This window comes from Saccoglossus kowalevskii, chromosome 2 (genome assembly GCF_978046115.1).
Source record: "Saccoglossus kowalevskii chromosome 2, keSacKowa6.1, whole genome shotgun sequence".
In the NCBI taxonomy this organism is placed as follows: domain Eukaryota; kingdom Metazoa; phylum Hemichordata; class Enteropneusta; family Harrimaniidae; genus Saccoglossus; species Saccoglossus kowalevskii.
Genome location: NC_140642.1, coordinates 15,911,614 through 15,924,470, shown reverse-complemented (window position 1 = coordinate 15,924,470; position 12,857 = coordinate 15,911,614). Strand labels below are relative to the sequence as shown.

At 39.1% G+C, this 12,857-nt stretch overlaps 1 protein-coding gene across 1 annotated transcript in view; it reads left to right on the top strand.

Annotated features, from left to right (window-relative positions):
* Positions 1-464: 464 nt before the first annotated feature.
* LOC102805626 (uncharacterized) overlaps positions 465-12,857 on the top strand; it is a 28,068-nt gene continuing 15,675 nt past the window's right edge. The window contains exon 1 of the mRNA XM_085492058.1: positions 465-12,765. Coding sequence (XP_085348184.1) covers positions 487-12,765 — 12,279 coding nt within the window. The 5' untranslated portion in view covers positions 465-486. The remainder of the gene's footprint in view (positions 12,766-12,857) is intronic.

Below are 12,857 nucleotides of genomic sequence, written 5' to 3'. Positions count from 1 at the left end.
GATAAAATCACACACACGCAGACATCTGAATCTGCTGAAATGGATGATGCCATTGCGCCATCAATGACAGTAGTGTGTCAAACTTTGGAAGAATTGATTAGTGTTGATACTAAAGACACTGATATTCAATCTGATAATATCACACTTTCACTGTCTCCTGAAACTACTGAAATGGATGGCCAAATGAATGTTTTATTTGCACCATCTTTGACAGAATATCACACTGAGGGGCAAAGGATAAGTGATGATGCCATCAACGACACTGTTATTCCATCTGATGACAACATTCCACCCACACTGACCTCTGTATCTGCTGAAATAGATGGCCAATTGGATGTTGTAATTGCTCCATCAATGGCAGTAGAATATCCATCTGATGAGCAAAAGTGTGATGCAATAATGGGTGCTGTTATTGCATCAGATGACAAAGTCAAAACCATGTTGACCCTACAATCTGATGAAGTGTGTGATACAACGGTTTTAAACATGGACCTCAATGCGTCAGAAAAATACACAGCTGATGAGCTAGAGGAAAGTGGTAGTACAGTTAAGAACACTGTTATTCCATATGATGACAAACATACACATGCTCTCAATTTAAGTGATGAGGAAGATGTAATACAACCCATATTACCAGTATCTGACGCCTGTGTAGCCGAATATCCAAAAATTATTATTGGTGCATCTTGCAAAACTGATGATGGAGAATATTCATTGCAATATCAACAAATTAATACTGGAATGGCAATTGAAAGTGGTGTTGTGTCTCGTCATGTTATTTCATCTAACCCTACTTATTGGCCTGAAGATAAAGTTCAGCTACAACCATCAAATACAGCATCCAATAACCAACACCAAGACAGCTCACGGCATGAGTTTATGGATGAATACATTGCTGATTCTGAGTTAGAAGATGCAACTGTTGCTTCATCAGATACTTTACCTCTTGGTTTAAATATGCACCTCCCTGTTGTCGATAATAATGAAGAGCAAGAACTTTATACATTGTCACCAAGAGAATTGGGAGGAACTGTTATTGTTCATAGAACACCCACTGTTACATCCTACATCTTATCTGAGTATATGGAAACAAACGAAGCTGAATATGCAAGACTACCACATAGAACAGATATAGCTGTTCAAGAAGTACTTCCTTCATTATGCATTGACCCCCCTGACATCTGCCTAACAGATTCTGGAAATCAAAAACTACATGATGAAATAACATCTGAAGTGTCTATCCACCCAATATCGAGTGATGTTCTGAAGGTTGACAATGGTAATTCACAGTTTATTAATGCAACGACTCATGAAGTAATTGAATCAACACTTATAGAACAAGTTAAAGAGAGTGAGCTTGTGAGTGAACCTAGTGACAAAGTACATAAACAGAAAGACATAACATCTGAAATGCACATCCACCCAATATTAGTAGAATACCCACTTGAACTTCCAAAAGTTGATAAGCCACAGAAAACAGCTTCAGAAACTTATCATGTACTGAAACAAATTGAGGAGAGCGAGTCTGTTTCACTACAGCTAGAACGAAAAGTAATATCATCAGAAGAGCATACACAGCTCATGTCTGTAAAGTATCCAATCAAACTCGCGACAGTTGATCCTGCTACCCCACAGAATACTGACGCAGAATCAGAAAGTAAGAACTTAGCATCTGAAGAGCACATACACCAAATTGGATCTCTGAAGGTTGATACTGTTACACCACTGAAAATGGGTGCAGCAACACAAAACGTTATCCCATCAAAACATGTTGAACCAGCTAGGAATACTGGCCTAGTGAAAGCCAGAGTACAAGTACCTGAACAGACACATATAACATCTGAAGTGCGTATCCACCCAATATCAGTAGAATCCCAAAGAGAATTTGATAATGTTACACTACGGAAAACAAATGCAACTCATGGAATACTTCCAGAACCATCAATAAAGAGTGACCTAGTGGAACCTATGAAACAGATGAAACTAGAAGACTCGGCATCTGAGGTGTATATCCACTCAATATCAGAATTAACAAGAAAAGTATCCGATGTTGGTACAGTTACACCACAGAAAAATGATTCAGAAACTTTTAAAGTACGAGAACCCTCAAAGGAGAGGAACTCAATAGAATCTGGCACACAAGAACAGGAACAGAAAGTAATTACTTCTGAAGAGCATGTGCAGCCAAAACCAGTAAAGTACCTAATGGAACCTGCTGTGGTTGATACTGTTATACCATTGACAACAGACACTGTGATTCAAGAAGTCATTCCATCAACAGTTCTTGAACCATCTTTGGAGAGTGACCAAGTGGAGACTGTAATTGAAGGAACACAACAGAAAGATTTAGCACCTGAAGAACAGGTGCACCAAATATCAGTAGACTATGGAAGTGAACTTGATACACCACAACAACCTGATGCAGGAACTCATGATATACTTGAACTCACAAAGGAGGGTGAACTTATGAAATCTGTAAAACCACCACTAGAACAGAAACAAATTATATCTAAGGAGCATGTCAGTGCAATATCAGTTGAATTCCCAAGTGACCTTCTGAAGGTTGATGTTACAACACTGAATGCTGATGCAGTAACTGAGGAAGTGCTTCCATCAAACCTTGTTGAACCAGCTAAGAAAGGTGACCTAGTAAAACCTTTAGAACAAGTACAAGAACAGACAGAAACGACATCTGAAGTACATATCCACCCAATATCAGAATTTCCAAGAGAACTGTCAGAAGTTGAAACTATTCCATCACCGAAAAATGATTCTGAATCTCTTGTTGTACGAGAACCCCCAACAAAGAGTAACTTAGTAGAACCTGGCACACAAGTACAGGAACAGAAAGTAAATACTTCAGAGCATATGCAGGCAATACCAGTAAAGTGCCAAATGGAACCTGCTGTGGTTGATACTGTTATACCATTGACAACAGACACTGTGATTCAAGAAGTCATTCCATCAACAGTTCTTGAACCATCTTTGGAGAGTGACCAAGTAGAGACTATAATTGAAGGAACACAACAGAAAGATTTAGCATCTGAAGAACAGATGCACCAAATATCAGTAGACTATGGAAGTGAACTTGATACACCACAACAACCTGATGCAGGAACTCATGATATACTTGAACTCACAAAGGAGGGTGAACTTATGAAATCTGTAAAACCACCACTAGAACAGAAACAAATTATATCTAAGGAGCATGTCAGTGCAATATCAGTTGAATTCCCAAGTGACCTTCTGAAGGTTAATGTTACAACACAGAATGCTGATGCAATAACTGAGGAAGTGCTTCCATCAAACCTTGTTGAACCAGCTAAGAAAGGCGACCTAGTAAAACATTTAGAACAAGTACAAGAACAGACAGAAACGACATCTGAAGTACATATCCACCCAATTTCAGAATTTCCAAGAGAACTGTCAGAAGTTGAAACTGTTCCATCACCGAAAAATGACTCTGAATCTCTTGTTGTACGAGAACCCCCAACAAAGAGTAACTTAGTAGAACCTGGCACACAAGAACAGGAACAGAAAGTAATTACTTCAGAGCATGTGCAGGCAATACCAGTAAAGTGCCAAATGGAACCTGCTGTGGTTGATACTGTTATACCATTGACAACAGATACTGTGATTCAAGAAGTCATTCCATCAACAGTTCTTGAACCATCTTTGGAGAGTGACCAAGTGGAGACTATAATTGAAGGAACACAACAGAAAGATTTAGCATCTGAAGAACAGATGCACCAAATATTAGTAGACTATGGAAGTGAACTTGATACACTACAACAACCTGGTGCAGGAACTCATCATATACTTGAACTCACAAAGGAGGGTGAACTTATGAAATCTGTAAAACCACCACTAGAACAGAAACAAACTATAACTGTGGAGCATGTCAGTGCCATATCAGTTGAATTCCCAAGTGACCTTCTGAAGGTTGATGTTACAACACAGAATGCTGATGCAGTAACTGGGGAAGTGCTTCCATCAAACCTTGTTGAACCAGCTAAGAAAAGTGACCTAGTAAAACCCTTAGAACAAGTAGCAGAACAGACAGAAACAACATCTGAAGTACATATCCACCCAATATCAGAATTTCCAAGAGAACTGTCAGAAGTTGAAACTGTTCCATCACCAAAAAATGATTCTGAATATCTTGTACGAGAACCCCCAATGAAGAGTAACTTAGTAGAACCTGGCACACAAGAACAGGAACAGAAAGTAATTACTTCAAAGGAGCATGTGCAGGCAATATCAGTAAAGTGCCTAATGGAACCTGCTGTGGTTGATAATGTTATACCACTGACAACAGACACTGTGACTCAGGAAGTCATTCCATCAACAGTTCTTAAACCATCTTTGGAGAGAGATCAAGTGGAAACTATAATTGAAGGAACACAACAGAAAGATTTAGCATCTGAAGAACAGATGCACCGAATATCAGTACACTATGGAAGTGAACTTGATACACCACAACAACCTGATGCAGTAACTCATGATGTACTTGAACTCACAAATGATGGTGAACTTGTGAAATTTGTAAAACCACTACTAGAACAGAAACAAACTATATCTGTGGAGCATGTCAGTGCCATATCAGTTGAATTCCCAAGTGACCTTCTGAAGGTTGATGTTACAACACAGAATGTTGATGCAGTAACTGGGGAAGTGCCTCCATCAAACCTTGTTGAACCAGCTAAGAAAAGTGACCTAGTAAAACCTCTAGAACAAGTACCAGAACAGACAGAAACAACATCTGAAGTACATATCCACCCAATATCCGAATTTCCAAGAGAACTGTCAGAAGTTGAAACTGTTCCATCACCAAAAAATGATTCTGAATCTCTTGTACGAGAACCCCCAATGAAGAGTAACTTAGTAGAACCTGGCACACAAGAACAGGAACAGAAAGTAATTACTTCAGAGGAGCATGTGCAGGCAATATCAGTAAAGTGCCTAATGGAACCTGCTGTTGTTGATAATGTTATACCACTGACAACAGACACTGTGACTCAGGAAGTCATTCCATCAACAGTTCTTAAACCATCTTTGGAGAGAGATCAAGTGGAAACTATAATTGAAGGAACACAACAGAAAGATTTAGCATCTGAAGAACAGATGCACCGAATATCAGTACACTATGGAAATGAACTTGATACACCACAACAACTTGATGCAGGAACTCATGGTGTACTTGAAAACACAAAGGAGGATGAACATGTGAAATCTGTAAAACCACCACTAGAACAGAAACAAATTATATCTGAGGAGCATGTCAGTGCAATATCAGTTGAATTCCCAAGTGACCTTTTGAAGGTTGATAATGTAACACCACAGAAGGCTGACGCAGTAACCAAGGAAGTGCTTCCATCAAACCTTGTTGAACCAGCTAAGAAAAATGACCTGGTGAAACTTTTGGAACAAGTACAAGGACAGATAGAAATAGCATCTGAGATGCATATCCACCCAATATCAGAATTCTCAATTAAACTGTCAGAAGATGATAATGTTGCAACACAAACAACTGATGTACTGGAAATAACCACAGAGAGTGAACCTGGCACTCAAAAGCTAGTACATAAAGTAACAACATCTGCAGAACATATGCAGCCAATATCCATAGCAGACCTGGTTACATCAGGGAAAACGGATGCAGAATCAATACTAGAACCATCTAAAGAGAGTGACCAAGTAGAACATATAATAAAACCAGAACAGGAGCATATGCACCAAATATCAGTAGAATACCCAAGTGAACTTCTGAAGGTGGATATTGTTACACCACAGAAAACTGAATCAGAAACTCTTAATGTACAGGAAACCACCCCAGAGCATGATTTTGAGGAACCTAGCACACAAAAACTAGAACAGAATAAAATATCATCTAAAGAGCATGTACAGCCAATATCAGTAATGTATTTGAAGGAAACTGGAGTGATTGGTGCAGTTTCATCACAGGTTACAGATGCAGTAAGTCAGGAAGTACTTCCACCAAAACATTCAGAAGTATCTATGGAGAGTGGTCAAAGGGTACCTATAATAGGACCAGAACAGAAAGACTTGGCATCTGAAAAGCATATTCGCCAAATATCAGTAGAATACCCAAGTGAACGCTTGATAATTGATAGACCACAGAAAACAGACACCGTAACACAAAAAGTACAACTTATTCAACCTGTTAAGGAGAGTGATCTGGTGAAACCATTAGAACAGGAACTTAAACAGAGAGATCCATCTGATAAATCTTCACACCAAATACCAGTAGAATACCAAAGTGAACTTGAGTTAGACATTGTTACACCACAGAAAAATGATGCATCAACTCAAGTAGTACTTCTGCCAGGTGTTCATGGGTCAGTTAAGGTGGGAGATCACTTGGAAGCTGGGAAACATGGGCCTCATCAGAAAGACACTCTTACACCACAAAAATCTGATGTAGCAACCCAGGTAGTACTTTTATCCGAGGTCCAGGAGCCATCCAATGAAAGTGACCTGATAGAATCTGCAAGGCAAAGGCTAGAACAGAATATAACACCTGAAGAGCTAGTGCAACAACTATCAGTAGAATACCCAATTCAACTTGCAACAAATATTACTATTTCACCACAGACACCACAATATAAAAGAGAATTTGTTGATGCTTCCACCGCTACATCACCTGCTGGTGGATCTATGGTTGAAATGGGAACAAATACTGAATCAGCTATGACTTCACTGACTGTAGATGGTGGGAATGAGAGTTTATTAGCAGTGCCTTGTAATGAAGATGACATCTCTGAAATGCAAAAGAATTATCTTGTGGATGCAAGCACAAACACAGCTCCAGAATTGCATACCAGTGCCATTGTAGATGTACACCATAATGATGACAACGACGAAGAATCTTTGCCTTTAAAGAAAAGTCGTGTAGATGCCAGTACAATCACATCATTCTTGACTGACCTGGTTGAAGTTGGTACAAACACAGAGTTGGAAGAAAAACCTGATGATAAACATGTAGGAAGAAGAGTGTCAGACATGGTAGCAAGAGCAAAACATATAAAAGGGGATATTGTAATCTCATCTCCACAGAAAAATCATGTTAATGCAAGCACCAGTATGTCATCCATTCCTCTTCAAACTGAAATGAAAATGGAAGTAGACGACACTTTGTTTCACCCATTCATTGAACACACTGAGAATAAATCTCAACCAAATCTGGACTTGTTCATTCCTGTTCATGGCAATGTTCATAGTATGGAATCTCGTGCAGATGATGTTGCTCACCTGTCATCTGCCACTTTACTAACTGATGATGTGTCCAAGAATAGAGACACAACAGATGGGTATATAAATACAGATGTTCCTCTAATGGTAACTGTTGCAACAAACACCGAGTCATCTCTACCTTATTCACCTTTAGTTGAATTCGATCTGGATATAGATAATGAATCACCTATCAATAATGAAACAGTCGCAGTGCTGACTAGAAATGAAAGTGTATCACCCATGACCATACATTATAGTGAAAGACTTGATGCATCAACCATGACACATACTATTGATGAGAGTCAAATTGAAGCGATGACAATTGAATTTGTTGAAACACCTAGTGAGTATGTTTGTACTTCTGTAACTGCGAGAGACACAGCTGAATTTGGTGCAAACACTGAACAAAAATCTACCGGAACCAGAAGCATAGGAACATCACCTATAACTCTATTAATTGAACCTGGAAGTATGTATGACAGTTCTGAGAAAGAAGAAGATGAGAGAATATATAAAGGACCTCTAATAGAGCAATCTCGTACTGCTGTGTCATTAGATGAAGTGAATTTGGATATTGGGTTTTCTGTACCTGAGCAGAAAATTAGTATTGGTATTAACACAGACCCAGTCACTCATGATGCCGCAGTTGTAACTGATGTAGAAAAGTGGAATAAGGAGAAATGTGAGAATGGTGACTTGATGAATTTGCAAGAAATTGAGCAAAGTAAAGATGAACAACATGCTAAAGGAGAACAGAAATCACATGTAAGGTCAACTGGGATAAATACTGTTCCTATCTCAACAGAACTGGATGAGTCAAGAAAGAATATGTTAGAATATAGCTTAGAAAATGATGATAACAAATCAGATGATGTGCATAAGTTCAAAGTCTCTGTTGGTGTTAATACTCTTTCCCTGTATGCTGAGAGTGGAGTGGAGGCTGAGGAGGATGAAGAAAGTGAAAGAATATTTAACGTAAACGATGTTGCTCATCATAGAGCTCCAGAGGAGAATGTATCAGAAATTATAGATGGAAGACCGTCATATTTAGAGCTTGGAACTCAGACTGACCATGTGCCTCGCAATGTTAAGTATGGTAGTACACCCATGGAACATGTTAGCCAACTAATACAAGTTGACCAGAAAGAACAACAGTTTGTATGGAAAAGCACAGATGCAATGACCAATACAGACAGGACTGGTACACCAGTGGACAATTCACATGTGGGAAATAAAATGTTTTTTCAACCCATTAAAGAAAATGATGATGACAAATCGGATGATGTACCAAAGATCAAAGTCTCTGTTGGTGTTAATACTTGTTCACTGTATGCTGAGAGTGAAGTGTTGACTGAGGGGTATGAAGAAAGTGAAAAAATATTAAACGTAAATGATGAGAGTGGAGTGTTGACTGAGGAGGATGAAGAAAGTGGAAGAATATTAAACGTAAATGATGTTGTTCATCATAGAGCTCCAGAGGAAAATGTATCAGAGATGATAAAAGGAAGGCCGTCATATTCAGAACTTGGAACTCAGACTGACCATTTGCCTTGCATTGATGAGTATGATAGTACACCCATGGAAAATGTTAGCCAACTAATGCAAGTTGACCAGGAAGAACAACAGTTTGTACGGAAAAGCACAGATGTAATGACCAATACAGATGGGACTGGTATGTTAGTGGACAATTCACATGTGGGAAATAAAATGTTTTTCAAACCCATTAAAGAAGATGAAACACCTACACAACTTCAGACAGGGTTCATTGGACATCAAACTGATGAAGCTGAAAGACTTAAAACATGCCAAAGAGCATTAGATTTATCTAAACCAACCATGGCAAATCAACCAGGTCAACAACAAGTAGAAGAAAATGTACATGATGAACGAATGAGAAGACCAGGATTACATGACCGAAGACAAATGTTACCCGGACGTGGAGCACCATTTTATGCACATCATAAGGCAAGACCAGAATCTGTGTATGCTGATTCTGATTATGTAACTGAAGATGAGCATATTGATGCATTGAACAAGGAGACAGACACAGAAACTGATGCTGATAATTTCCTAGTGTCAGATATTGAAGGTGGAAAAAGTGATCATGAAATCAGTCCTAGACAATCTGAAGGAGTTTCGAACGAAAGTGATGATCTTGCTGCCCTTTTGCAGAGCATGGCTAGAAGTAGAGAGAGGGCGGCACTGGTGACTCAGAGATCAAGAGAAGTGTTCAGATCTGTTGAGCCTAGACAGCCTGTAGAAATCCAAGAACCAGATGATCTTTCTGACCTTCTTAACAGCCTTACTCGCAGAAGACAAGAAACTATACAAGCATCACAAAGGGCAAAAGAAGTTGTTGCCAAATGGAGAGATGTCAGTTCACCCCAGTTATCAGCTCCGTCATCCACAAATGAAAATGTAGTTAATCAACCAGAACGTGAGGTACCAAGACTTGATTTCCTGTCAGCAAAACAAATCTTATATTTACCAGAAGACTCTGTTCACGATAAATCTAGTACAGGCCATGCAGAACCAAATCCCCCAGAAGAAATTGACAATGGAAGACATTTGATTGAGACCATCATCCCTGAAAAAGAGCATGATAAGCCAGCTCAATGTAATGTTGAGGATTTATCTCCAATACAAATGAATGATGCTTTCAGGGAATTCTTGCTAAACATCAAGAAACAAGGTGATGTTACACCAAGCCATCAAGTAGATTTCGATGTGAATGCAGATTCAAAAATACCACCCAAATCTAAAGAAATAGATAAAAATAACAAAACAGAAGATGTTACAAAAAGTGGAGAGTTACCAACAATTAATGAGGAAATTGTTAATGGGGATACTGGCTCTGGTTTTCTTCTTCCCGCCTTCTCGGATGTGTCACTTGACCTTGATATTGAAGATGATGAAGATCTCAGGGCCCTAATAGAAGCTCAACAAAACATTGATAGTATGATAGCTGACTTGTCCACTGATGAAGATGATGAGGATGAGTTTGAAGACACTGATGAACTTGATACAACTCACCCTGAATTAGTTGCACTTATAGGTGATCTAGAAGATGACACACCTCCGACAACTAATGATTCCAGTGATTTAACTGCTGATATCAAATACTTGCAAGATGATATTGTAGCAATCAATGCTAGTACCCCAATGGAATCAGAACCAAGGCCAAAGACATATGAAGAAGCAGGAGGCCAGGATACACTTTATATCTCAGATGATGAGGATGTAAACTCATATAGATTGAGGGCATTATCTCTCTCACCTGTTACAGTAGACAACTATGTACTCACTGTTGAAAGAGAAACACCTCCAATTGCCACAGAGAGTGAGCCTGATCAGCATGCAGGACATTGCAGTTCCAAATTAGATTCAAAAGAGGTGAAGGGTACCTCAACTTCACCTATCCACACTGATGACCACAGCACAGACACATATGATATGTTTAGTCCTGTTTCTGTTAATGATAGTGACATATTGGATCCAATGAGAGAGGAGTACAATAGAATGAGGGGAATAATACAAAAGTCTGCTAGTCCTCAACGTAAACCAAGATTCCAGCTACCAAAGGATGACTTTGAAGAGAGCAGTATAAGTAAAGAATCAGCTTCACCTGATGTTGATTACAGTTTAAGCACCTCCTCATCTGATCAAAATCGTGAAATCTACCCAACACCATGTGAAGAGCGAACGAGTAAAATTGATGAGCAACATGTTAGAACACTCAGTGACCGGGAGGTTAATGTACACATTGACCGAATTGTTAATAGAGAGCAACACTCTTCTGTAGAAGAAGATCAGTCAGGAAGTGAAAGTGCAGACTCCTTCACAATTGTATTCTTGAAAGAAGGTGAGGCTATTCCAAGTATTTTAACAAGGACACGCAATTTGTTGAAGGATGGTGTTCTGCCTAGAAATTTTAGTACCAAGACATGTGACACCCAGACATATATACCAACAAAAGATGAGTCAAGCCTTACAGATGAATCAAGTTTGTCTAAGACAGAAAATGAGCTCGACACCATGCAACAACATTTTGAGGAAATATTACATACACTCAGTGGTGAAGAAGACAATGTGGACGAATTAGATAGATCACCTACTGATACATACACCCAAACAGATGGTTCACAATATGAAATGAAAGATGAGGGGGTTGGGACAGATGCTGCTATGAGTAATCTATCATCCACTGAGTTAAATGCTGTAATGCAGGACAGGGATTCACTACTCCAGTGGCTTAATCTCAATTATGATAGGAATGATTTAACAGTACAATTAATGGAGGCCGATTTAATGCATGGAATTGGTGAGACTGATGCACTACTTAAAGCATTGGAAGATGATATACCAACATCCGGACTGGCAGATGCTTTAAGAAGACGAATCCAGGCTAGAAGACGAACACAGATTGAAATATTCTTGGAGGAAAGAGAGAACATAAATAGAGAAATTAATATCTCATCTTCTGAAAATGTTAACAGAACCTCACGGACAAGAAACAGAGCATCTCGTTCTGTTAATCAGCTACTAGATCAAAGGAGAACACATTTCCAGCAAACAGGAGTCCCTGATTCTGGTGTTCAGGGTGGCAGTGGTAGTCATTCAGATATTGACAAACTACTTCGAGAGTACAAAGATGTAAGGGAACAATCAAAAAGAGAAATAGCAAAGGCCAGAGAAACCCTGAAAGAAAGAACCAAAAAGGAGAAAAAGAAAATGAAGGATGAGATTGATCAACTTAGATTGGTTGAGATGCGTAGGAAACAGTTTGCTGAAAAAGCCAAGGAAGAGATTAGAAAAGAAAAACACAATATTTTGTATGGCGAAAGAGCCCAGAGTGAATCACCTGCTAGACCCCGCAGTACATCACCTGGAAGACGTGCACAATCTTACACTGATAGGACAAGAAATATATCTCCTAGTTTATCATCAAGAAGCAGGACACCTGACTCGAGAACTTCATCATCTGGACAGTGGAAACCATCAGAGCTAAGAGACAAGTTCAAGAGCAAGAGAAGTCAATCAGCAGATAGACGTAAATCTAAACATAACACATTTTCAACTCCATGTCTGCCACAGAGAAACAGTTTGCATAGAACATCCAGTGATGAAAGACTGCAATCCCACTCCTTTGAGAATCTTAGTTCTAGAAGTTGGAGCTCAACCGACTCCTTACATGAATATCTGTCACCACAAATCTCACCAAGATTTCCTGCTGTTTCTGGAAGGTGGCGATCTTCAGAAACACTAGCCAGACCTCTTAGTAGCCATACTTCAGTCGAATCTATTCCAAGAGTAAGTGGTACTGGACGTGCCAGAAGTATGTCTCCTCAAAGAAGACATGATGCATTTACAAGACGTATATCACCAAATAGACCAGCTAATTCAGCCCGAGATTATGGAAGAGCATATGAGCTATATAGCCCAAGAACAGGAAGATCACCTGAAAGGGGGCATTCTGATATTAACCAAGATGGACAACTTCAACCAATTTTGGTGAGTTTTTTTCCCTATTTCTGCGTATATGATATCAAAATAGTAACTAAGGCTGACCATGCCTAAATTGTGCATGCTAAAATCATTTTATG